Raw genomic sequence first — 25,230 nt, 5'->3', positions numbered from 1 at the left:
AGTGTTATAAATATTATAAGAAAAATATCAGATAATAGTTACTGGTCTAAAAACTAGGGCACAATCATAGGAAAGGGATAGGTTGTTATTTGGTAAAGTAGGTTAGACAAACACTTATAAAGGGCTTCTTCTTTAACAACTCTAGGAAGGGACTGGCAAAGCCAATGACTTCCCTGGTGTTCTGAAGACTTCAAAAAGAGAACTCTGGTTTGAACTGAGGGAAAAAATAAGGTAAGAACTTTGAAGAGAAATTAGATTTTTTAGTCCCTATTCCATGAAAATTTCTATAGAAAGGGTGCTGGTAGACTGAAAATGTTGAGAAGTGGGAAAGAATTTTGATAAGTAAGGACTGAGGGCTATACTAACTATAAGGTATGCCCCTAGATCCGTTATGGTATTGACATAGATTCCTGTTGTTAAAGTCCTTGTCTTGGGTAGTTAATTATGATGTTTCTCACCATGTGTACAAATCTGGATTTCTGGCAGATGCAGAGCAGCCCACTGGGTTGTCTCATCCTACACAATCCATGGAAATAAAATATTAACCAAAGAGTGTGAGAGAAGAATAGGGAGAGAGGGGTTAAAGGAAGATGATAGACTAATTAGACTGTCTCTCTCTTGTACTCTTTTTTCAGCTACCAAATGAAAGGTTGGCGGTACAAACCCACCCTGCATTGTCTCAGAAGAAAGGAGTGGTGATATATTTCTGAATGGTCACAGCCTTGAAAACCCTATGGTATGCTGTTCTACTACGTAACACATGGGGTTGCCATCAGTTGGAATCAACTCAATGGCAATTTTTAAATTTTATTTTATTTTAATAGTCTTTCTAACAACCAGTTAATTACTTCGCCTTGCACACTAGATTCTTAATCTCAAGATTCAACCTGATCTGACCTGATAAATCATTCTGAGGTTTCATGGTGCTTCTCCAAATGCTTTTGTTCCAAAATGCTTTTGTTGATTTCTAGATAGACCCATAATAGCCCAAGATTAGACTGTTACTGACTGTCATTAATGGAGCAGAAAGCATGAGATATTCAAGATTCGTACACTGAGTAGTTCAAGTACACATTGTGGTTATGTGACCATCATAGTAATATCTTATTCTTTCACATTGCCATCTCTTTTTTGATCTACAGAAAAAGAGAAGAACAGGATGAGGAGGGATAATCAGAGTAGCCTGTCAGAATTCCTCCTCCTAGGGCTTCCCATCAGGCCAGACCAACAGGACATATACTATGCCCTGTTCCTGGGCATGTACCTCACCACAGTGCTAGGAAACCTGCTCATCATCCTGCTCATCAGGCTGGACTCGTGCCTCCAAACTCCCAAGTACTTCTTCCTCAGCCATTTGGCTTTCAATGACATCTCTTTCTCATCAGTCACAGCACCAAAGATGCTGATGAACATGCAAATGCAGAATCAATCCATCTCATATGCTGGGTGCATTTCTCAGGTATATTTTTTCTTATTTTTTGCTGCTATTGACAGTTTCCTTCTTACTTCAATGGCCTATGACAGGTACGTGGCTATTTGTCACCCCCTCCACTATACCACCATCATGAATCGCAGCCTGTGTTTCCTGCTAGTAATTTTGTCCTGGGTCTTATCCTTTGCCAGTGCTCTATTGCACACACTGTTGCTGGCTCGTCTTTCTTTCTGTGGAGGCAACACTCTTCCCCACTTCTTCTGTGACCTCTCTGCCTTACTTAAGCTGTCCAGCTCAGACACGTCAACTAATGAGCAGGTTATCCTCGCTGTGGGAGTGGTGGTCATTAACCTTCCATTCATATGTATCCTGATCTCTTATGGTTGCATTGGGTCCACTATCTTGAGAGTGCCCTCAACCATGGGAATCAGCAAAGCCTTGTCCACCTGTGGCTCCCACCTCTCTGTGGTTTCTCTATACTATGGAGCTATTATTGGATTGTACTTTTTCCCCTCATCCAGTAACTCCAATGACAAGGATATCATTGTGGCTGTATTATATTCTCTGGTTACTCCCATGCTAAATCCTTTTATCTATAGTCTGAGAAATAGGGACATGAGAGGAGCTCTGGGAAATGTACTCAATAGAAGAACATTTTCACCATAGTATACACTGAATTTAGATAAGTGTTGTGACTTGTTTTGTTCATATGGTGTTTGCAAACATGTTAAGAGGCTGGAAAGGAAATGTGCATGGTGGCTTGCTCTTTGGGAACCCAGAAACTGCCCTGAAAAGAAACACATGCTAGTCTAAAAAAAAAAAAAAAAAAATAGAGAATGAAAAATCACAGAAAGAGACGCTACAGCTGTTCCAACTATCCTGGCCATATCAAGTGAGACCTACAGTTGTTAGGGAGTTTTTCTAGAACATCCAGCCACAGACAATCCAGACCAGCCTAGTACTGCTCAGCTGAACCATAGAATTATGATCAAATAAACTCATTGTTGTTTTAAGCCACTGTGTTTTGGGTTAGTTTCATTTCTCGTATTTCTGTGGCATTCACAATCCTTGTCCATGCTGTTAACTTCTTACTGTGAACACCTATGACTCTGCCTGAGAACTGTTTTACTTCTTCTAAGAACAGGTGCAAACTCTGTCCACTACCAGGCAGGCCAGATGGGATAGAGATTTAACAGTTTCAGAAGAATATCTTAGTCAAAGATAGTTAGGAGCTGGTGGAATCAAACCCCAGTCATCTTACACATTGGGTGGGACAACCCTGAGACATGTTCTAAGAGAACCATTTCTCAGAGGTCTGAATCCCAGTTCCCCTCAGTGGTAAGTTACTATTGCCATACACTGTATTGACCATCTACCTTTCCATGTCTCAGATCTCCACTCCCTTATTGAATCTTCCTGGAATTACCTTCCAAAAAACTACTTGTATTCAAATACTTTCCTCAGGTTCTTGCTCTGGAAGACCTCTATCTCAGACAGCAAGTACAAAAGTGGTCTTATGAAGGCATTCAGGATAGGATTCTGGCTTAGGATAATTTGATGATCGAAGAGCACATTGTTGGTGTTAGGTAGATTGAGGATAGCTGTAGAGTACAGAAGTAGCATAATTACTAAAATTCTCACCTGACGTAAGTTGAGCTGATGTGTCAGTGTGAAGGGAAGCACAGCCTTATAAAATGGATAGACCACTCTGAAAGATATGGGCACTTGGCAATTATAAGATCAAGCAGTTGGCTGGCCTTTGTTAATGATAGTAGATACCAAAGTAGAGAAAAATAACAATCTCAGGTCAATCACCTAACAATTCAGGACAGTGTATGAAAGTCAGCAAGCTCAGCGGCATTCAAATAGACCATTATTTTCTTTTTTGGAAGTAAGACTGTGCAGAAAAGAAGACACAAGATTTGATCATATGATGATGGCAAATATCCTGTCAATAACGTAACAGACTGAGCTTGCTTTGGGGAAAGAATAATATGAGTGACAAGGGGATGAACTATGAAGAATCTGGCAAGTCCTGTGAAGATCTCTGAGTGCTCAGTGGTTTTGAATATGCCAACGACTTCTTACTCTAAGTACCAACAACTTTCTGAGGTATTTCTGTCTAGAGACGTGCTTGGTTTAATGCATGGAACAGGCTGGAAGTGTGGAGAGTTAATACTCCTACAAAAATCCCTCAGTAAATTGTGGATAGAAGTTTGGAAATATATATCTAGGTTTCCTCTGCCTTTGGTGAAAGAACTTAAGGAGTGTTTTGTACTGACTTTCAGAGACATTTGGGGGATTTCTTCTGTGTTACCTGCAACAGTAACCTACTCAACAGCATACCCTTCAGTTGCTGCCCTGCTTTCTCTGTCTTACTCCCCATTTCCCTAAGTTGCATCTTAGAACCATCCAAAGTAAATTACTTGCACTCAAATTCTTTTTCTCACGGTTACATTCATCTGTGTAGCTCTCTCAGATATTTGTGGGAAGGACTTGGATACTTTTTGGATTCTGGAGCACCATTATGTGTCATGATGTGAGCTGTTTCCTAACACTTTAACATGGTAAATTTTATGTCATGTAAATTTTACCTCATTAAGAAAAGAAACCCTGCTTAAGCAGATGACTATACCTTCTTGGATGACTAGAGAAATATCATTTTATGTCTGCTGCTACAGTGTCATTTTTATTAGCTCCCCATTTTACTCCCAATACTCCCCAAATTTGGACAATAAACTCTAAATCTATTTTATCTCTAAGGCATAGGCTTCTCACTAATATACAAAACTCAAAGGGGAATGATTTTGTCTGTTATTTACTTCTATATCCCAGTGGTAACTCAGCTCTGGCCCAGAGTTAAATAAGCGGCTTTCCCAGAATAAGATCTGTTTGGTGCTTGGAGTCTTATGTCTCTGTTGCTAGACAGACATTCTGAAGATTCAAGCAGAAAAATACCTGGGCAATGGATTGATGTTTTTCTGTAAATTCACTCATTCCTGAGGATAAAGGTTACAATGAACACTTGTTAATGATATTCCCCATTCCTCAGTGCCTGATATTTTCAGTCTTCTTCACCGACAGCAGGATAGGCATGAAAAGGAAGAATCAGAGTGGTGCATCCAAATTCTTCCCCCTGTGGCTCTTCATCTAGTCCAACCAGCAGAGGATGTACTTTGCCCTTTATGTTATTCAGATATTGCATAGCTGGCTTGATTAGTTATGCCAAGATTAAAGACTTCAATCACATTGCCTTTTGCTTTAATCTCCTTACTCTCTAAGACCCTAGTAACTGAGATGAGGAAAGTGTGAAGCCACCAAAGTGCTTTAGTGATTGTCTTTACCTGCTATGAAGTATACTTTTAAACCACTTTAGTGTAGGCTTGTTTAAGCAGTAAGAAACATTTTCAGTGATAGTATCACAAAATCATAAAACAATTGTTAATATGAAAAATTAAGATGAATTATAAAATGAATAGTTCTAAGGGCTCACATGTGACTAGGAATAGTGCTTTTTCCCAACAGTGAATGTTAAAAACCTTAGAATTCAGGAAGCATCAGCTGGAGCATTAAGAAGTGCCTTGCCTCAGTAGCAGGGAAAAATTGACCCTTGACTAAGTGAAGCTCTGGTCCCACCTAACAGAGCTTAAAAACAAGACCTGAAATGACAAAAATTTTTCCATGTAGCAAAACTGCATCTCTGAACAAAGCTAACACTATCTGTAGGCATACAAAAAATTCCAAAATCAACAAGTTAAAATTCACAAGGTCTACACCCAATCAAATATTACCAGGGATGGGAAAAGTTAGTAAAATTCAACCCAGAAAGAGGAAAAAATCAGTCAATAGAGACTGACCCAGAAATAATGCAGATGATAATTTGGGCAGATAAGGGCATTAAAACAATTATTATGACTAATGGGTTAAAAGTAAAAGTTTGGAAAGAATGCACTATGTTAACACTAATTAAAGGCAAGCTAGAGTGACTGTATTAATATAAAAAAGTAGATTCCAGAGCAAATAATATTATCCAGAATAAAGAGGGTCATTCTTAAAGATAAAGTGGCTGAGACATTCAGAGGAGCTAAGAATTCTAAATTTCATGTACATAATAACAATTGTTTCAAAATAAGTGAAATAAGAAGAGAGGGGTGCCAAGACGGTGGAATACCCAGATGCTTCCAGCAATCCGTTTTACAACAAAGACCTGAAAAATCAAGTGAAACAATTATTTTTATGACAAGCTAGGAGCCCTGAACATCAAAGGCAAAGGTAGAAAATGGACTGAGCAGCAGGGGGAGAGAGAGAGACAGTTCAGAAGCGGAGAAGAATTGCCAGACCTGAATTGCCAGGATCCCTCAGCACCAATCCCAGGAGCAGTGGCAGCGGGCTGATAGTAGCGTTTGGCCACAGTTTTCTCAGAGAGAGGCAGCCAGCTGCACAGTCTACTCACACCTCCAGAACCTGAGAAGAACAGCACTTTTGGCAAAAGCTAAGAACTTGTGTATATTTTACCACACCCTCCGCCCCCAAGCTGGCTTAAGTGGCTGTTGATTTCCTTGGGCTGAGATAGGCCCATTTGAGCAGACTGAGTCATGCTCCTGGACTTGGAGAGGAATAAATTCACAATGGGGGGGAAGATAATTTGCCAGCTCCACTAACCTGGGGAGCTCAGGACAGAAGCTGCTTCTGTCCAGGCATAAACTGTCAGTGGGCTTTGAATACCTTTCCCACTGCATGGACCTGTGTGGGCCTATTTCAGGAGAATAGCCCCTTGTTGGCAGACAGCAACTGTTCAAGCTGTGTGGTGGAGAGGTAGGTGTTTGATATTTGACAGCTTGTTGCCTATTAAACAGGATCCTAACCTACCCACATCAGGGGGCTAAGGATTTGTGGCTCCACTCAGGTCTCCCAGCCACCCGATACAGGGGTCCAAGGATAACTGGTACCTCCCAGTCCTCACAACAAAAAGCATTAGGTGCCCATGGTCCATCTGGAGAACCCACTCACCTGTACGCCCTAAGGAACAGGGATGCACTTTTCTCAGAGACACTTGTGGGATGGTTTTCAGCTGCCTGCCTTGTTCAGAGTGAGACCCCCTGCTGGAACCAGATACTGGTACTTACACCAATCACCCCTGCCCCTCTAAGACTGTAGAACAGAGCCTGTACCACATACTTGATGACCAGCTACCTGGACACCTTAGCTGAATCCACACAAGAAAAGTGAATGGACTTATAAGCTCATATACCTGATAACAGCCCTAGCCATGTGATGACACAATGTCTGTGCTCCAGAAGTGAAAATAGTCAAGCTAGCTCACTCGAGCAACCCATGTGGGCGTATCAAAAAAAAAAAAAGAGCAAGAAACTAGGATACAGTAAGCAAACATAAATAAACTAATACAATAACTAATAGATGGCTCAGAGAAAACAGTCAATATCAAACTACCTAATGAAACTGACCGTGATTGCTTCAACAAGCTCTCAAAACAGAGAATCAAAGGATCTTCTGGATGAAGGTTCCTTCCTGGAATTACCAGATGCAGAATTCAAAAGATTAATATACAGAACCCTTCAAGACATCAGGAAGGAGATCTAGCAATATGCAGAACAAGCCAAGGAACACATAGATAAAAGAGTTGAAGAAATTAAAAAGGTTATTCAAGAGCATAATAAAAAATTTAATAAGATGCAAGAATCTGTAAAGAGACAGCAATCAGAAATTCAGAAAATTAACGATAAAATTACAGAATTAGATAACTCAACAGAAAGTCAGAGGAGCAGAATCAAGAAAGTGGAAGGCAGAATTGGTGAGATTGAAAATAAAGAACTTGGCACCAATGTATTTGAATAAAAATCAGATAAAAGAACCAAAAAAAATGAAGAATGATGTGGGACTTTATCAAGAGAAATAACCTATGAGTGATTGGAGTACCAGAAGAGGGAGGGATAACAGAAAATACAGACAGAATTGTTGAAGATTTGTTGGCAGAAAACTTCCCTGGTATTGTGAAAGATGAGAAGATATCAATCCAAGATGCTCATTGAATTCCACATAAGGTAGATGTTAAAAGAAAGTCACCAAGACATATTATAATCAAACTTGCCAAAACCAATGATAAATAGAGAATTTTAAGAGCAGCTAGGAATAAATGAAAAGTCACCTACAGAGGACAGTCAATAAGAATAAGCTCAACTACTTGGCAGAAACCATGCAGGCAAGAAGGCAATGCGATGGCATATATAAAGCATTGAAGGAAAAAAATTGCCAGCCAAGAATCATATATCCAGCAAAACTGTCCCTCAAATATGAAGGTGAAAGTAGGACACTTCCAGATAACAGAAGTTTAGGCAATTCATAAAAACCAAACCAGACCTACAAGAAATACTAAAGGGAGTTCTTTGGTTAGAAAATCAATAATATCAGGTATCACCCCAAGACTAGAACAGGGAACAGAGCAGTCAGATGTTAACCCAGACACAGAAATCACAAAAATAAATCAAGATAAAAAAAGCTCAAAACAGGGAAACATCGATGTCATTATGTAAAAGAAGATAACATTAAATTAATAAAGATGGAATAAGAAATGTAGTCATAGATCTTTCATACGGAGAGGAAGAAAAGTCAATATGAAGAAATAAAAGTTAGGTTTAAACTTAGAAAAATAGAGGTAAACATTAAGGTAACCACAAAGGAGTTTAACTCTCCTACTCATCAAAATAAAATACAAGAAAAAAATAGAGACTCAGCAGAAACAAAATCAAGAACAAGAAGAGGAAAAGACAATAGATAAGGATAAACTACTCAGCATAAAAAATTAAGTGGGAAAAAGAAACCGTCAACAACACACAAAAAAAGACATCAAAATGACAACACGAAACTCATGCCTATCCATAATTACTCTGAATGTTAATGGACTAAATGCACTGATAAACAGACAGAGAGTGGCAGAATGCACTAAAAAAAACATGAACCACCTATATGCTGCATACAAGAAACACACCTAGACTTAGAGACACGAACAAACTAAAACTCAAAGGATGGAAAAAAATATATCAAACAAACAACAATCAAAAAAGAGTAAGAGTGGCAATAACAATTTCTGCCAAAATAGACTTTAAAGTTAAATCCACCACAAAGGATAAAGAAGGACACTATATAATGATTAAAGGGGCAATATACCAGGAGGGTGTAACCATATTAAAAATATATGCAGTCAATGACAGGGATGCAAGATACATAAACAAACTCTAACAGCTTTGAGAAGTGGGATAGACAGCTCCACAATTATACTAGGAGACTTCAACACACCACTTTCGGTGAAGGACAGTACATCCAGAAAGAAGCTCAATAAAGACATGGAAGATCTAAACGCCACAATCAACGAAATTGACCTTATAGACATATACAGAACACTCTACCCAGCAACAGCCAAGTATACTTTCTTTTCTAGTGCACAAGTAACATTCTCTAGAATAGACCACATATTAGGTCTTAAAGCAAGGGTTAGCAGAATCCAAAACATCAGAATATAACAAAGCATCTTCTGTGACCACAAGGCCATTAAAGTAGAAATCAATAACAGAAAAAGCAGGGAAAAGAAATCAAACACTTGGAAACTGAACAGTACCCTGCTCAAAAAAGACTGGGTTATAGAAGACATTAAGGATGGAATAAAGAAATTCAGAGAATCCAATGAGAATGAAAAACTGCCTAACAGAACCTTTGGGGCACAGCAAAAGCAGTGCTCAGAGGTCAATTTATGTCAATAAATGCATACATACAAAAAGAAAAAAAGGCCCAAATCAAAGAATTATCCCTACAACTTGAACAAATAGAAAGTGAGCAACAAAAGAAACCCTCAGCCACCAGGAGAAAGCAAATAATGAAGATTAGAGCAGAGCTAAACAAAATAGAAAATAGAAAAAGAATTGAAAGAATTAACAAGACCAAAAGCTGGTTTTTTGAAAAAATCAACAAAATTGATAAACCATTGCCCAAACTGACAAAAGAAAAACAGGAGAGGAAGCAAATAACCCAAATAAAAAATGATATCGGGGATATTTAACAGGCCTATATGAAATTAAATGAATCACATCAGATTACTATGAAAAATTGTACTCTAACAAATTTGAAAACCTAGAATAAACGGATGAATTCCTAGAAACACACTAACTACCTAAACTAACACAGAGGTAGAACAACTAAGAACAGCTATAACCAAAGAAGAGATTGAAAAAATAATAAAAAAATCTCTTAACAACAACAACAACAAAAAAAGCCCTGGCCTGGACGTCTTCTCTGCAGAGCTCCACCAAACTTTCAGAGAAGAATTTACACCACCACTACTACTACTAAAGGTATTTCAGGACGTAGAAAAGGACGGAATACTCCCAAACTCATCCTATGAAGCCAGCATATCCCTGATACCAAAAACAGATAAAGACACCACAAAAAAAGAAAATTGCAGACCCACTGGGATCCCTTATGAACTTAGATGCAAAAATCTTCAACAAAATTCTAGCCAATAGAATTGAGCAACATATCAAAAAACTAATTCACCATGACCAAGTGCAGTTTATACCAGGTATGCAGCGATGGTTCAACATAAGAAAAACAATTAATGTAATCCATCATGTAAATAAAATAAAAGAACCACATGATTTTTATCAATTGATGCAGAAAAGGCATTTGACAAAGTTCAACACACATTCATAATAAAAACTCTCAGCAAAATAGGACTGGAAGGAAAATTCCTCAACATAATAAAGGGCGTTTATACAAAGCCAACAGCCAACCTCATCCTAAACAGAGAGAGTCTGAAAGCATTCCCTTTGAGACTGGGAACCAGACAAGGATGCCCTTTATCACCACTCTTATTCAACATTTTGCTGGAAGTTCTAGCCATAGCAATTAGGCTAAATAAAGAAATAAAGGGCATCCAGATTGGTAAGGAAGAAGTAAAAATATCCCTCCTTGCAGATGACCTGATCTTATACCCAGAAAACCCTAAAGAATCCTGAAGAAAACTACTGAAACTAAGAGAAGAGCTCAGCAATGTATCAGGATACAAGATAAACATACGAAAATCAGTTGGATTCTTCTACACCAACAAAAAGAACATCGAAGAGAAAACCACCAAATCAATACCATTTACGGTAGCCCCCAAGAAGATAAAATATTTAGGAATAAATCTTACCAGAGATATAAAAGACCTACAGATAGAAAACTACAAGACACTACTGCAAGAAACCAAAGAGACCCACATAAATGGAAAAACATACCTTGTTCATGGATAGAAAGACTATGTAAAAATGTCTAATCTACCAAAAAAGATCTATAGATACAATGCAATTCCAATCCAAATTCCAATGACATTTTTTAATGAGATGGAGAAACAAACCACCAAATTCATATGAAAGGGAAAGAGGCCCTGGATAAGTAAAGCATTACTGAAAAAGAAGAACAAAGTGGGAGGCCTCACTCTACCTGATTTTAGAACCTATTATACCACCATAGTAGTCAAAACAGCCTGGTACTGGTGCTAAAACAGATACATAGACAAATGGAATAGAATTGAGAATCCAGACATAAACCCATCCACATTCGAGCAGCTGATATTTGGCAAAAGCCCAGTCAGTTAAATGTGGAAAAGACAGTCTCTTTAACAAATGGTGCTGGCATAACTGGATATCCATCTGCAAAAAAATGAAACAAGACCCATACCTCACTCCATGCACAAAAACTAGCTCAAAATGGATTGAAGACCTAAATATAAAATCTAAAACAATAAAGATCGTAGAAGAAAAAATAGGAACAATGCTAGGATCCCTAATACATGGCATAAACAGTAACAAAACATTACCACCAATGCAGAAGAGAAACTAGATAACTGAGAGCTCCTAAAAATCAAACACCTATGCTCATCCAAAAACTTTGCCAAAAGAGTAAAAAGATTACTTACAGACTGGGAAAAAGTTTTTAGCTATGGCATTTCAGATCAGTGCCTAATCTCTAAACTCTACAGGATACTGCAAACACTCAACTACAAAAAGACAAAGAACCCAATTAAAAAATGTGCAAAGGATATGAACAGACACTTCACTAAAGAAGACATTCAGGTAGCTAACAGATACATGAGGAAATGCTCACGATTATTAGCCATTAGAGAAATGCAAATGAAAACTACTATGGGATTCTATCTCACGCCAACAAGGCTGGCATTAATCCAAAAAACTTAAAATAATAAATGTTGGAGAGGTTGTGGAGAGATTGGAACACTTATACACTGCTGGTGGGAATATAAAATGGTACAACCACTTTGGAAATTGATTTGGCACTGCCTTAAAAAACTAGAAGTAGAACTACCATACTATCCAGCAATCCCACTCTTTGGAATATACCCTAGAGAAATAAGAGCCTTTACACGAACAGATATATGCACACCCATGTTCATTACAGCACTGTTTGCAATAGCAAAAAGATGAAAGCAACCAAGGTGCCCATCAACAGATGATAAATAAATTATGGTATATTCACACAAGGGGATATTATGCATTGATAAAGAATAATGACGAATTCGTGAAACATTTCATAACATGGAGGAGTCAGGAAGGCATCATGCTGAGTGAAATTAGACAGTTGCAAAAGGACAAATATTGTATAAGACCACTATTATAAGAACTCAAGAAATATTTTAAACAGAGAATATTCTTTGGTGGTTACGAGAAGGGGGATGGAGGGAAGAAGGGAGGGAGAGGGGGTTTCACTAATTAGATAGTAGATAAGAACTATTTTAGGTGAAAGGAAAGACAACACACAATACAGGAGAGGTCAGCACATCGGGACTAAACCAAAAGCAAAGAAGTTTCCTGAATAAACTGAACTCTTTGAAGGCCATCATAGCAGGGATGGGGGTTTGGGGACCATGGTTTCAGGGGACATCTAAGTCAATTGGCATAATAAAATCTATTAAGAACACATTCTGCATCCCACTTCAGAGAGTGGCATCTGGGTCTTAAATGCTAGCAAGCGCCCATATAAGATGCGTCAATTGGTTTCAACCCAACTGGACCGAAGGAAAATGAAGAACACCAAAGACACAAGGTAATTATGAGCCCAAGAGGCAGAAAGGGCCACATAAAGCATAGACTACCTTAGCCTGAGACCAGAAGAACTAGATGGTGCCCAGTTGCAACTGATGACTGTCCTGACAGGGAACACAACAGAGAACCCTTGAGGGAGCAGGAGAGCAGTGGGATACAGACCCCACGTTCTCATAAAAAGACCAGACTTAATGGTCTGACTGAGATTAGAATGACCACAGAGGTCATGGTCCCCAGACCTTCTGTTAGTCCACGACAGGACCCATTCCCAAAGACAACTGTTCAGACAGGGATTGGAATGGACTATGTGATAGACAATGGTCTTGGATCAAGTAGACACATGAGATTATGTTGGTATCGCCTGGCTGAAAGGAAGATGAGAGGATAGAGGGGGTCAGAAGCTGGTTGAATGGACACAAAAAGAGAGAGTGGAAGGAAGGAGTGTGTTGTCTCATTAGAGGAATAGCAATTAGGTGTATATAGCAAGGTGTATATAAATTTTTGTATGAGAGTCTGACTTGATTTGTCAACTTTCACTTAAAGCACAATAAAAATTTTAAAAATATGTGAATTAAAAACCAATAGAGGAGAAAAAGACAAATTCACAATTACAGCTGAATCATTCCAGAAGCCTCTTTCCATAATCGATATAATAGGTGGACAGAAAATCAATAAAGATATAGTAGATTTGAACAATCCTATGAACTGATCAATGTTTTGTTATATTAAGTATTAGGTCACCATGAGTTGAAATTGACTGGATGACAGCTAACAGCAACAACAAATGGATCAATTTAATTGATATTTATAGGATATTCTTAACTCCTCCCCCCAGAAAAAACCTGATTATATAGTTTTTAATATTAACCAAGACAGAGTGTATTTTGGGCCATTAAAAAAGTCTCAGTAAATTTAAAAGTATTCCAGTCATACTGTGATCATTAAGATTGTGTGTCAAATTGGCTGGGCCATGATTCTCAGTGTTTTGACAGTTATGATGTAGTTTGGCAGTCATGTGATGATGGGATAACTTCCGTAATGAGATTTGATATAATGTGATCACCTCCATGATGGGATCAGCTGTGTGTGTTTAATCAGTTGAAAGGGAGTTTCCTTGGGGGTTTGACCTGCACGGAATATAAGTGAATTTTCTGGCAAGGCTCAGAGATATTGCTAGCTCTGGATCCTGCAGCTGACTCCTGTTCTTCTGACCTCTGCTTCTTGGGACTTGAGCTAGCAGCTTACCAGCCATCTTGCCTGCTGATCTTGGAACTTAGTGATCTTCACACCTGTGAAGAAGAGCCCTGCTGTCTGACCTACTAATCTTGGGTTTGCCAGGCTCTATCAGGAGAGGCTTCTAACCTGACCCATGGACTTGCTAAGTTTCAGCCTCTACAATTGCCGGAGCCATTTTTTAAATAAAAATCTCTCTATATAAACATTTATACTCTTTACTCATTTTGCTTCTCTAGAGAACCCAGCCTAAGACAGTTTATTTAAAATACTACTAATAATGACCCAGCAATTCCACTGCTAAGTATATGCCCTAGGGATTTAATAGAAATTACATGAACAGACATATGCACACCTATGTTCATTGAAGCACTAATTAATAACAGCAAAAAGATAGAAACAATCCAAGTGCCCATCAATGAATGAATGGATGAGTAAAATGTGCATACATACATATAGTGCAATACTACTCCGTGATGAAGTAAAATGAGTTACTGAAAAATCTTACAATATGGACAAATCTGGAAGACTTTATGTTGAACAAAATAAGTCAATCACAAAAAAGCAAATCTTACATATTTTTTTGTATATTCTTACTTTTATGAAATGACATGAATAGGTAATTATACGGAAACTAATGTTCATTTGTTCATTACTGGTTACAGGGGTGAGGGGGGAGAAAGGGAGAAGTACATTCTAGGTAATAGTCACTTTTTGTTTATATAAATGGGAAATATGGGTGAAGCTTACACAGCATGACTGATGTAACTGATGTCAATAAGCTGTACATACAGAAAAGGGATGAATGGGCCAATGCTAGGTTGTGTATGGTTTGCAACAATAAAAAAAAAAATCTAAAATACATTTATTGGTCCCATCACATTCGGAGCAAAGAAGAATGAAGAAAACAAAAGACGCAAGGAAAATATTACTCCAAAGGTATAATGGACCATGTGAACCAGAGCCTCCACCAGCCTGAGCCCAGTACTAGGTGATGCCCTGCCACTATCACCAGCTGCCTTCCTTATTCATTGTCCAGCTTTTGCATGCATATGAGGCGATTGAAAACACCATGATCTGGCTGAGGCTCACCTTAGTCCTCGCGGTGACATCTTTGGTTTTTAACACTTTCAAGAGGTCTTTTGCAGCAGATGTGTCCAACTCAATACGTCATTTGATTTCTTGACTGCTGCTTCTACTGGTATTGATTGTAGATCCAAGTAAAACGAAATCTTTGGTAACTTCAATATTTTCTTCATTTATCATGATGTTGCTTATTAGTCGAGCTGTGAGGATTTTTGTTTTATTTATGCTGAGGTGTAATCCATACTGAAGGCTGTAGTCTGATCTACAAGTGCTTCAAGTTCTCTTCACTTTCAACAAGCAAGGTTGTGTCATCTGCATAACCCAAATTGTTAATGAGCCTTCCACCAATGCTGATGTCCCATTCTTCTTCATATAGTCCAGCTTCTCAGATTCTTTACTCAGCATGCAGATTGAATAAGTAAGTTGAAAGGATACAACCCCGACACACATCTTTCCTGACTTTAAACCAGGCAGTATCCCCTTGTTCTGTTTGAAGGACTACCTCTTGGTCTCTGTACAGATTCCTCATGAGCACTATTAAGTGTTCTGGAACTCCCATTCTTCACAATATTATCCATAATTTTTTATGACCCACACAGTGGAATGTCTTTGCATAGTCAATAAAACACAGGTAAACATCTTTCTGGTATTCTCTGCTTTCAGCTGAGATCCTTCTGACATCAGCAATGATATCCCTCACTCCATGATTTTTTCTGAACCTGGCTTGAATTTTGGGCAGCTCCTTGTCAGTGTACTGCTGCAGCTGCTTTTGAATGATCTTCAGCAAACTTTTACTTGTGTGCGATATTAATGCTATCGTTGGATGATTTCTGTATTCAGTTGGATCACCATTCTGTGGGGTAGGCATAAATATGGATCTCTTCCTGTACGTTGTCCAGGTAGCTATCTTCCAAATTTCTTGGCATAGATCAGTGAGCACTTCCAGTGCTACATCTGTTTGTTGAAACATCTCAACTGGTATTCCATGAATTGCTAGATCCTTGTTTTTTGCCAGTGCCTTCTGTGCAGCTCAGACCTCTTCTTTCATTACCATCAGTTCCTAATCATGTGTTACCTCCTCAAATGGTTGAACATGGAAGAATTATTTTTGATATGATGACTCTGCGTATTCCTTACATCTTCTTTCAATGCTTTCTGCACCATTTAACATTTTCCCTGGAGGATCTTTCAATATTGCAACTTGAGGCTTGAATGTTTTCTTAGGTTCTTTCAGCTGGAGAATGACGAGCGTATTCTTCCCTTTTGTTTTTTAACTCCTGGTCTTTGCATATGTCATTATAATACTTTATTTTGTCTTCTGGAGTCTCCCTTTGAAATTTTCTGTTCAGCTCTGTTATTTTATCATTTCTTCCTCTCTCTTTAGCCACTTGAGTTTCAGGAGCAAGTTTCAGAGTCTCTTCTGACATTCATTTTGATCTTTCGTTCCTACCCTTTCTTTTGAATGACCCCTTGCTTTCTTCATGTATGACGTCCTTGATGTCGTTTCACAACTTGTCTGGTCTTCAGCCATTAGTGTTCAAGGCATCAAATCTATTCTTGAGATGGGTTCTGAATTCAGGTGGGATATACTCAATGTGGTACTTTGGCTCTCATGGACTTGTTCTAATTTTCTTCAGCTTCAACTTGAACTTGAATATGAGCAATTGATTGTCCACAGTCAGCTCTGGCCTTGTTGTGACTGATGATATTTAGCTTTTCCATCATGTTTTTCCACAGACATAGTCGATTTGATTCCTGCGTATTTCAACTGGCAAGGTCCACGTGCATAGTCACCATTTATGTTGTTGAAAAAAGGTATTTGCAATGAAGAAGTCATTCATCTTGCAAAATTCCATCATGTATTCTCAGGGGTAATTTCTGTCACCAAGGCCATATTTTCCAACTACCGATCCTTCCTCATTGTTACCAACTTTCCCATTCCAATCGCCAGTAATTATCAATGCATCCAGATTGCATATTTGATCAAGTTCAGACTCCAGAAGTTGGTAAAAAAAAAAAAAAACAAAAAACTTCTATTTCTTCACCTTTGGCCTTAGTGGTTGGTGCGTAAATTTGAGTAATGGTTGTATTAACTGTCAGTTTGTATTACTGTGAGGGCTTTCTTATTGCTGTGATGATGGAAGCTATGCCACTGGTATTCAAATAGCAGCAGGGTCACTCATGGCGGATAGGTTTCAGCTGAGCTTCCAGACTAGGACAGACTAGGAAGAAGGACCTGACAGTCTACTTCTGAAAAGAATTAGGCAGTGAAAACCTTACGAATAGCAGTGAAACTTTGTCTGACATAGTGCCAGAAGATGAGCCCCTCAGGTTGGAAGGCACTCAACAGACGACCGGGGAAGGGCTGCCTCCTCAGACTAGAGTTGTCATTAATGACATGGATAGAGTCAAGCTTTCAGGGTTTTCATTTGCTGATGTGACATGACTCAAAACAAGAAGAAACAGCCGCAAACATCCATTAATAATCAGAATGAAGAATGTAGGAAGTATAAATCTAGGAAAATCGGAACTCATTAAAAATGAAATGGAATGCTTAAGCTAGGCATTAGTGAGCTGAAATAGACTGGCGTTGGCTGTTTTGAACTGAACAGTCATATGGTCTCCTATGCCCAGAATAACAACTTGAAGAGGAATGGCATTGCATTCATTGCCAAACAGAATACTTCCATACCTGAAAGCATTGGAATTGGTCATATATGGTACCAGGATGTAGTGTGGGAGTGAGTGAAGTGGGGCATTATTGGCTTTGTTATTAACCTTTAGCATAATTTGATTTTTTTTTGCCACATCCATGTGTTAAATTAAACAGCAAATAAAAATCTTTTAAAATAAAATATAATAAAAAAGGACATTTCAAGATCTATCCTGAAAGACAATGCTTTCCGTGATAGGCTAATATCTATATGACTACAAGGAAGAGCAGCCAAAGATTAGACAGGCCTATAAAACAAACAAGAACACACATGGGGAAGTTATTCCTTAGTTCAATCAAGTATAGGAGACCAAATGGGAAACACCTGCCCAAAAGCCAAGTCAAGAAGGCAGGAAGGTACAGGAAACCTGTACGAATGGACATGGGAAACCCAGGGCTAATGGAAACGGGGGAGAGTGCTGACACATTGCAACCAATGTCATAAAATGGTCTGTGTATAAGAGTTTGAATGAGAAACTAATTTGTCCTGTAAACTTTTACCTAAAACACAACAAAATTTTAAAAAGGGGGAATTCGTACCACCAAGAAAGCAAGACCGGGAGTGGAGCATGTCCTTTTGACACAGGGTTCCTGTGCTGAGAAGCTCCTAGACCAGTGGAAGATTGAGGACAAGGACCTTCCTCCAGAACTGACAAAGACAGAAAGACTTCCCCTGGGGTTGGCACTATTAATTTGGACTTCTAGCCTCCTAAACAGTGAGAGAATAAATTTCTCTTTTGAAAGCCATCTGCTTGTGGTATGTCTGTTATAGCAGCATCACATAACTAAGACACTTACTAAGTGTTCTGACCACTATGAAACTAAGTTAGAAATCAATAAGAGAAGGATTTATGGAAAATAAACTAAATAATTTACAACAGCTTAAAAAAAAATTAACTAGCTTCCAAGTTAAAGAAGAAATTAAAAGGAAAATTAGAAATTTTTTTAAGCAACATTGAGGAAATCAGAAGATGTTTGTCGATCAAAAGCAGCCAGATACAAGAGTACAGACTGACTTAAATGTAAAAGCCAAAACAACAAAACTTCTAGAAGAAAAGAAAAAAGAACATCTTTGTGATGTTGGAGAAGGAAAGATTTCTTAGGGAGAACACAGAAAACTAGATGCAAAAGAAAAAATGATCAATTAGAATTCATCAAAATTAAAAAGTATGACTATCAAATGACACTTCCAAGAAAATAAGTAGGCAACCCACAGAAAATATTACACACACACACACACAAATATAAAACTAAGGAGTTGTATCAAGAATATATAAAGATCTTCTGCAGCTCAATAATAAGAAAGGTAAACAACTCAAATACAAAAGACTTGAACAAACATTTTGCAAGGGAAAATAGATTCAATAAGCACATGAATAAGTGCCCAGCCCCCTTGTCAACACAGAAATGCAAAGTGCAGTAAAACCAAAATAAGGTCTGATTGCAAACCCAGTATAATGGCAAAAACGAAAAAAACAAAAATCGACAAGACCTAATATTGGTGCAAAGGAGGAATTCTAGAAATGATGTGGGGCTTAGAGGCAAGAAACTCGGGTTACATCCTCCAACTTGGCTTATTATGGGCTCCTTTAATCACATTTTCCCTGGTGTAAACTGAGAAGGCAAAAAGTTTGGTGAATCATTAAGTTCCTAGTACATATTTTGTGGTTATTATCATTATTCCCCAAGGGTGAACTTGCCTATTGCCTGCTGTCAACAAACGGTTCTTCCCACAAGGGAAGCCAAGGGAAAATTTAGTCACTATTTGTTGTTTTTCTCTAATTTGGAGGTTTGGGGTCTTTTCCTCTGTGGTTCTCTCCATGCTTTTAAAGTTAGATCCCATCATACCCACTGCTCAGGAGCTGTGAACAGAAGTGTCTGAATAGATCAGCCTTGTTTGGCTGTGATCAGATAACTCTTCTCAATGTATCTTTGAGACTCTTAGAGGCTCCACCAGTTTTACTGGATTCTAGATCTTCTTGAGAGAAAAAAACAGAGATATAACATTTGCCAATTTAACATTTTTCACTTTGTATAGTGCGGTGAAAGCAATTACTGACAGGATTTTTAATGTAGAGGACTGAAGACCTAGGGATTTTAAAGGTCATGTCAGTCAATTGAGAGAATTTGTAGAAAAAGAAATCTTTACTTAACCCCAAACGACTGGTGACTCCTACAGCGAGGTACCTCTCAGCTAGCAGAGAAGGACCTTGAGATTGGTTAGGAGCCCTTACGTATTACGCTAGTTCTTTTTTTAGTAACTAGAACCATCATGTCCTTATTTCTTATTATTTTGTAAAGGTTCATATATGCAAGTCTAAGACTAATGGACATGAAGCAGAAAGAGAAAGGAATGACAGCAGATGATAGCAGAATAGAAGTGTTACAAATATTACAAGAAAAATATCAGGTGTGAGTCACGGGTATAAAAGCTAGGGTAAAATCATGGGAAAATGATAAGGTGTTATTTGGTAAAGTAGGTTGAACAAACACTTATAAAGGGCCTCTTCTTTGACAAGTCTAGGATGGGACTGGTAAAGCCAATGACTTTCCTGGTGTTTTGAGGACTTCAAAAAGAGAACTCTGGAGTGAATTGAGGGAGAAAGTAAGGTAGGAACTTGGAAGAAAAGTTAGACTTCTTTTCTCCCCATTCTTTGAAAATCCCAGAGAAAGGCTGAGAGTAGACTGAAAATGTTGAGGAGTGGGAAAAAATTTTGTTAAGGAAAGACTGATAGCTATACTGTAAGATATGCCACTTATTTCTTTATGTTATTGACATAGGTTCCCATCCTTAAAGTCCTTGCCTTGGCTAGTTGCATATAATGTTTCTTATCAAGTGAGCAAATCCAGATTTCTGGGAGATGCAGTGCAGCCCGGTGGATTGTCTTATCCTACGCAATCTGTGGAAATGAAACATTAACCAAAGAGTGTGAGAGAAGAATAGAGAGAGAGAGGTTAAAGGAGGATGAAAGACCAATTAGATTCTCACTCTCTCGTAGTCTGTGTTCAGTTATTAACTGAAAAGTTGGCAGTGTGAACCCATCCAGCAGTGTCTCAGAAGAAAGGAGTGGTGATCTGCTTCTGAAATGTCACAGCCTTGAAAACCCTATGGAGTGCAGTTCTACTCTGTAACACCTGAGATTGCCATGAGTTGGAATCAACTCGATGGCAAGTTTTAAAATTTTTTAAAAATGGCTTTTCTAACAACCAGTTAGTTACTTAGCCTTGCACACTGGTTTTTTTATTTCAGCCTGGTCTGATCAGATAAATCATTCTGTTGTGTCATCGTTCCTCCAAAAGAGGCTTTTGCTGATTTCTAGATGGACCCATAATAGCCTGTAGTCATACTGTTACTGACTCTCATTTGTGGAGCATGAGTTATGAAATATTCCAGATACATACACTGAGAAGTCCAAATACATGTTCTTATTGTATGACCATCACAATGATTTCTTATTCTTTCACATTGCCCTCTCTCTCTTGATCTACAGCAAAAGAGAAGACGGGATGAAGAGGGATAATCAGAGCAGTCTGTCAGAATTCCTCCTTCTGGGGCTCCCCATCTGTCCAGAGCAGCAGGGCATATACTATGCTCTGTTCCTGGGCATCTACCTCACCACCGTTCTGGAGAACCTGTTCATCATCCTGCTCATCAGGCTGGACTCTCGCCTCCACACCCCCATGTACTTCTTCCTCAGCCACTTGGCCCTCACTGACATCTCTTTCTCATCAGTCACAGCACCAAAGATGCTGATGAACATGCAAATGCAGAATCAATCCATCTCATATGCTGGGTGCATTTCTCAGGTGTATTTTTTCTTATTTTTTGGTGGTATTGACAGCTTCCTTCTCACCTCAATGGCCTATGACAGGTACGTGGCCATTTGTTACCCCCTCCACTATACCACTATCATGAGTCGGAGCCTGTGTTTCCTGCTAGTAATTATGTCCTGGGTCTTATCCTTTGCCAGTGCACTATTGCACACACTGCTGTTGGCTTGTCTCTCTTTCTGTGGAGACAACACTATTCCCCACTTCTTCTGTGACCTCTCTGCCTTACTTAAACTGTCCAGCTCAGACACCTCAACAAATAAGCTGGCAATCCTCATTGTGGGGGTCATGGTCATTACCCTTCCATTCATATGCATCCTGGTCTCTTATGGCTGCATTGGGTCCACTATCCTGAGAGTTCCCTCAACCAAGGGAATCTGCAAAGCCTTGTCCACCTGTGGCTCCCACCTCTCCGTGGTGTCTCTATACTATGGGGCTATTATTGGGTTGTACTTTTTCCCCTCATTCAGGAACTCTAATGACAAAGATGTCATTGTGGCTATATTATACACTGTGGTCACTCCCATGCTAAATCCTTTTATCTATAGTCTGAGGAATCGGGACATGAAAGGAGCTTTGGGAAATATACTCAAAAGAAGAACATTTTCACCATACTGTGCACTGAATTTAGATAGGTGTTGTGACTTGTTTTGTTTAATAAGATGCTAGCAAACATGCTAAGAGTCTTGAAAAGAGCTGTGCATGGTGGCTTTTTTGGGGGGGGGGACCCAGAGACTGCTGTGTGAAGAAACACATGCTAGTCTAACAGAGAATGAAAGACCACAGGAATGGACACTTCAGCTGCCCCAACCATCCTGGTCGTACCAAGTGAGACCTACAGTTGTTATGGAAAATTTCTAGAACATCCAGTCACAGTCAATTCACCCCTGTCTTGTGCTGCTCAGCTGACCCATAGAATTGTGAGCAAATAAAATGATTGTTGTTTTAAGCCACTGTGGTTTGTTTTGTTTTCCCCACAAAGTTAACTGATACACTTCTCATATTCCTGTGGCATTCCCAGCCTTGTCCATGCTGATGACTTCTTACTGAGAATACCTATTACTCTTTCCAGAGAACTATTTTACTTCCTTTGAGAACAGGTGCAAACTCTGTCTACTCTTGGACAGGCCAGATAGGATAGGGATTTAATGACCCTAGATGAATCTCTTAGTCAAGGACAGGAGGAAACAAATCCCAGCTATCTTATGCACTGAGTGGACAACTCTGAGGCATGTGCTAAGAGGACCATTTTCTCAGAGGTCTGAAACAAAATTCACTCAGTGGTAACTTATTATTGCCATACACTGTACTGACTACCTGCCTTTCCAGGTCTCAAATCCCCACTCTCCTATTGGTTCTTGCTGGAATTACCTTCCTAATAAACTACTAATATTTAAATACTTTCCTCAGGATCTTACCCTGGAGAAACTCAAGCTGACACAGGATGTACAGAAATGATCTTACGAAAACACTCAGAATAGGATTCTGGCTTAGGATAACTTGATGGTCACAGAGCAATGGAGCACATTGCTGGTGTTCAGTGGGATGGTGATAACTCTGGAGTGCAGAAATATTGTAACTACTAAGATTCTCACCTGATGTAAATTGGGTTGATGTATTGGTGGGAGGGGAAGCACTGCCTTATAAAATTAATAGAGCTCTTTGAAGACATGACAGCTTGGAATTATAAGATCCATGGAATTGATTGGCCTTAGATGCAAAAGTGTGGAAAAATAACAGTCTCAGGTTAGTCTCCTAACAATTCAAGACAGTTGTGAAAGTCAGAAAGCTCATTTCTTTTTTGGAAGGCAGACAGTGCAGAAAAGACGACCCAAGATTTGATCATGAGGTTGGCAAATATCCTGTCAATAACATAACAAATTGAGCTAACTTGTGGCAAAAAAAAAAAAAAAAAAAGAAGGTGAGTGGCTGGGGAATGAAATGTAGCAGAGTATCACAGGTCCTGCCAAGATCCTTGCGTACTCACTGTTTCTGAATATGCCAATGACGACTTCTTCTAAGTACCAACATCCTTCTGACTGAAGAATTTCCTGTCTCGAGACATGCGTTAGGCCTATGTGTGGGGCTGGCTGGAAGTGCTGAGCTTTACCAACCCTGGAAAAATTCCTCAGTAAATGGTGAATGGAAGTTTATATATACCTCAGTTTCCTCTCCCTTTGGTGAAACAGTTTAAGGAGTGTTATGTAGTGATTCCCACAGATTTTGGGGGATTGGTCCCCAGTTACCCATGTCAGCAACCTTTTGCCTTCCTTTCCCTGTCTTACTCCCCATTTCCATAAGTTGCATCCTAGGACCCCCCAAAGTAAATTACTTTCCCTCAAATCCTTTTTCTCAGGGTTTCATTAATCTGTGTGGATATCTTAGCTATTTATGGGAAGGACTGGAATATTTTTGGATTCTGGAGCACCGTTACGTGTCAGGATGTGAGTTGTTTGCTAATTCCTTTTGTCAGAGAGACATTGGTTTAAATGGAAAGTGAGCACTTAATGGGCATGAGGTTTTCTTTTTGGGTGAGAACTGGAGTTAGAACAGTGATGGTTGCACCGCATTTTGGATGGACTAAATGCCACTTAGTTGTACACTTTAAAATGGTTAATTTTATGTCATGTGAATTTTACCTCATAAAAAAGAAACCTTGCTTAAGCAGATGACTATACCTTCTTGGAAGACTAGGGAAGATCATTTTATGTCTGCTGCTCTAGTGCCATAATTATCAGTTCCCCATCTTACTTTCAAAAGCATCCCACTCTGGGCAATAAAGTATAGGATCAATTTATCTCTAAGGCATAGATTTGTCAATAATACCTAAACTCCAAGGAGAGTGATTTCGTCTGTCATTTACTTCTATATCCCAGGGGTAGCTCAACTCTGGCCCATAGTTAAATACGTGGCTTTCCCAGAATAAATTCTGTTTGGTGCTTGCAGTGTTATGTCTCTCTGTTACTAGACGGAGACATTCTGAAAATTCAATCAGAAAAATATCTGCACAATGGACTGATGTTTTTGTGTAAATTCACTCATTCCCTAAGATAAAGGTTACAATGAACGCCAGTTATTGATAATCCCTCTTTATTGGTATCTGATATTTTCAATGCTCTTCATTCACAGTAGAAAAGACAGATATGAAAAAGAAGAATCAAAGTGGTGTGTCCAAATTCCTCCTCTTGCAGTTCCTTATCTAGTCAAAGCAGCAGAGGATGTACTTTGTCCATTATGTTGTTTAGATATTGCCTGGCTAGCTTGATTAGTTATGCCAAGATTAAAAGACTTCAATCTTTTTGCCTTTTGCTGTTATCATTTTGTTCTGGAGGAGGAAATCATGCTTGGTGAAGTACAGGGTCAGCAGAAAAGAGGAAGACCCTCAAGCAGATGGATTAACACAGTGGCTACAACAATGGGCTCAAGCATAACAACAATTGTGAGCATGGTGCAGGACTGTGCAGTGTTTCGTTCTGTGGTACATAGGGTCACTATGAGTTGGAACCAACTCGACTGCACCTAACAACAACAACAACACTATCATTTTACTCTCTAAGACCATAGTATATTATGTGAGGAAAATATGAACCCACCAGAGTGCTTTAGTGATTGTCTTTATCTGCTCTGAAGTATATATTTAAACCACTTTAGTGTGAGCTCGTTTAAGCATTAAGAAACATTTTCAAAGATAATATCACAAAATCATGCAACAATTGTTAATATGAAAAATTATGATGAAATATAAAATGAATAGTTCTGAGGGCCCACATGTGGCTAGGAATAGTGCTTTTTTCCCAACGGTGAAAGTTGAAAACCGTAGAATTTGG

General features: G+C 38.8%; 1 protein-coding gene across 2 annotated transcripts; it reads left to right on the top strand.

The window, feature by feature from the left end:
- Positions 1–994: 994 nt before the first annotated feature.
- On the top strand, positions 995–22,100 carry LOC100669645 (olfactory receptor 1J21-like). Of its 2 annotated transcripts, XM_003407474.3 has the most exons (2): positions 995–1,652; positions 21,075–22,100. In XM_003407474.3, the coding sequence occupies exons 1-2, from the start codon at positions 1,160–1,162 to the stop codon at positions 22,070–22,072; spliced, it is 1,491 nt and encodes a 496-aa protein (XP_003407522.2). In that variant the 5' UTR covers positions 995–1,159; the 3' UTR covers positions 22,073–22,100. The 2 variants fall into 2 exon arrangements, with proteins under 2 accessions (XP_003407522.2, XP_064147558.1); XM_064291488.1 differs by lacking the exon at positions 995–1,652 and having other exon boundaries at positions 21,004–22,100.
- Positions 22,101–25,230: the final 3,130 nt, after the last annotated feature.

Source organism: Loxodonta africana, chromosome 9, assembly GCF_030014295.1.
Source record: "Loxodonta africana isolate mLoxAfr1 chromosome 9, mLoxAfr1.hap2, whole genome shotgun sequence".
Lineage (NCBI taxonomy): Eukaryota > Metazoa > Chordata > Mammalia > Proboscidea > Elephantidae > Loxodonta > Loxodonta africana.
This window is presented reverse-complemented; position numbering and strand designations above follow the sequence as displayed.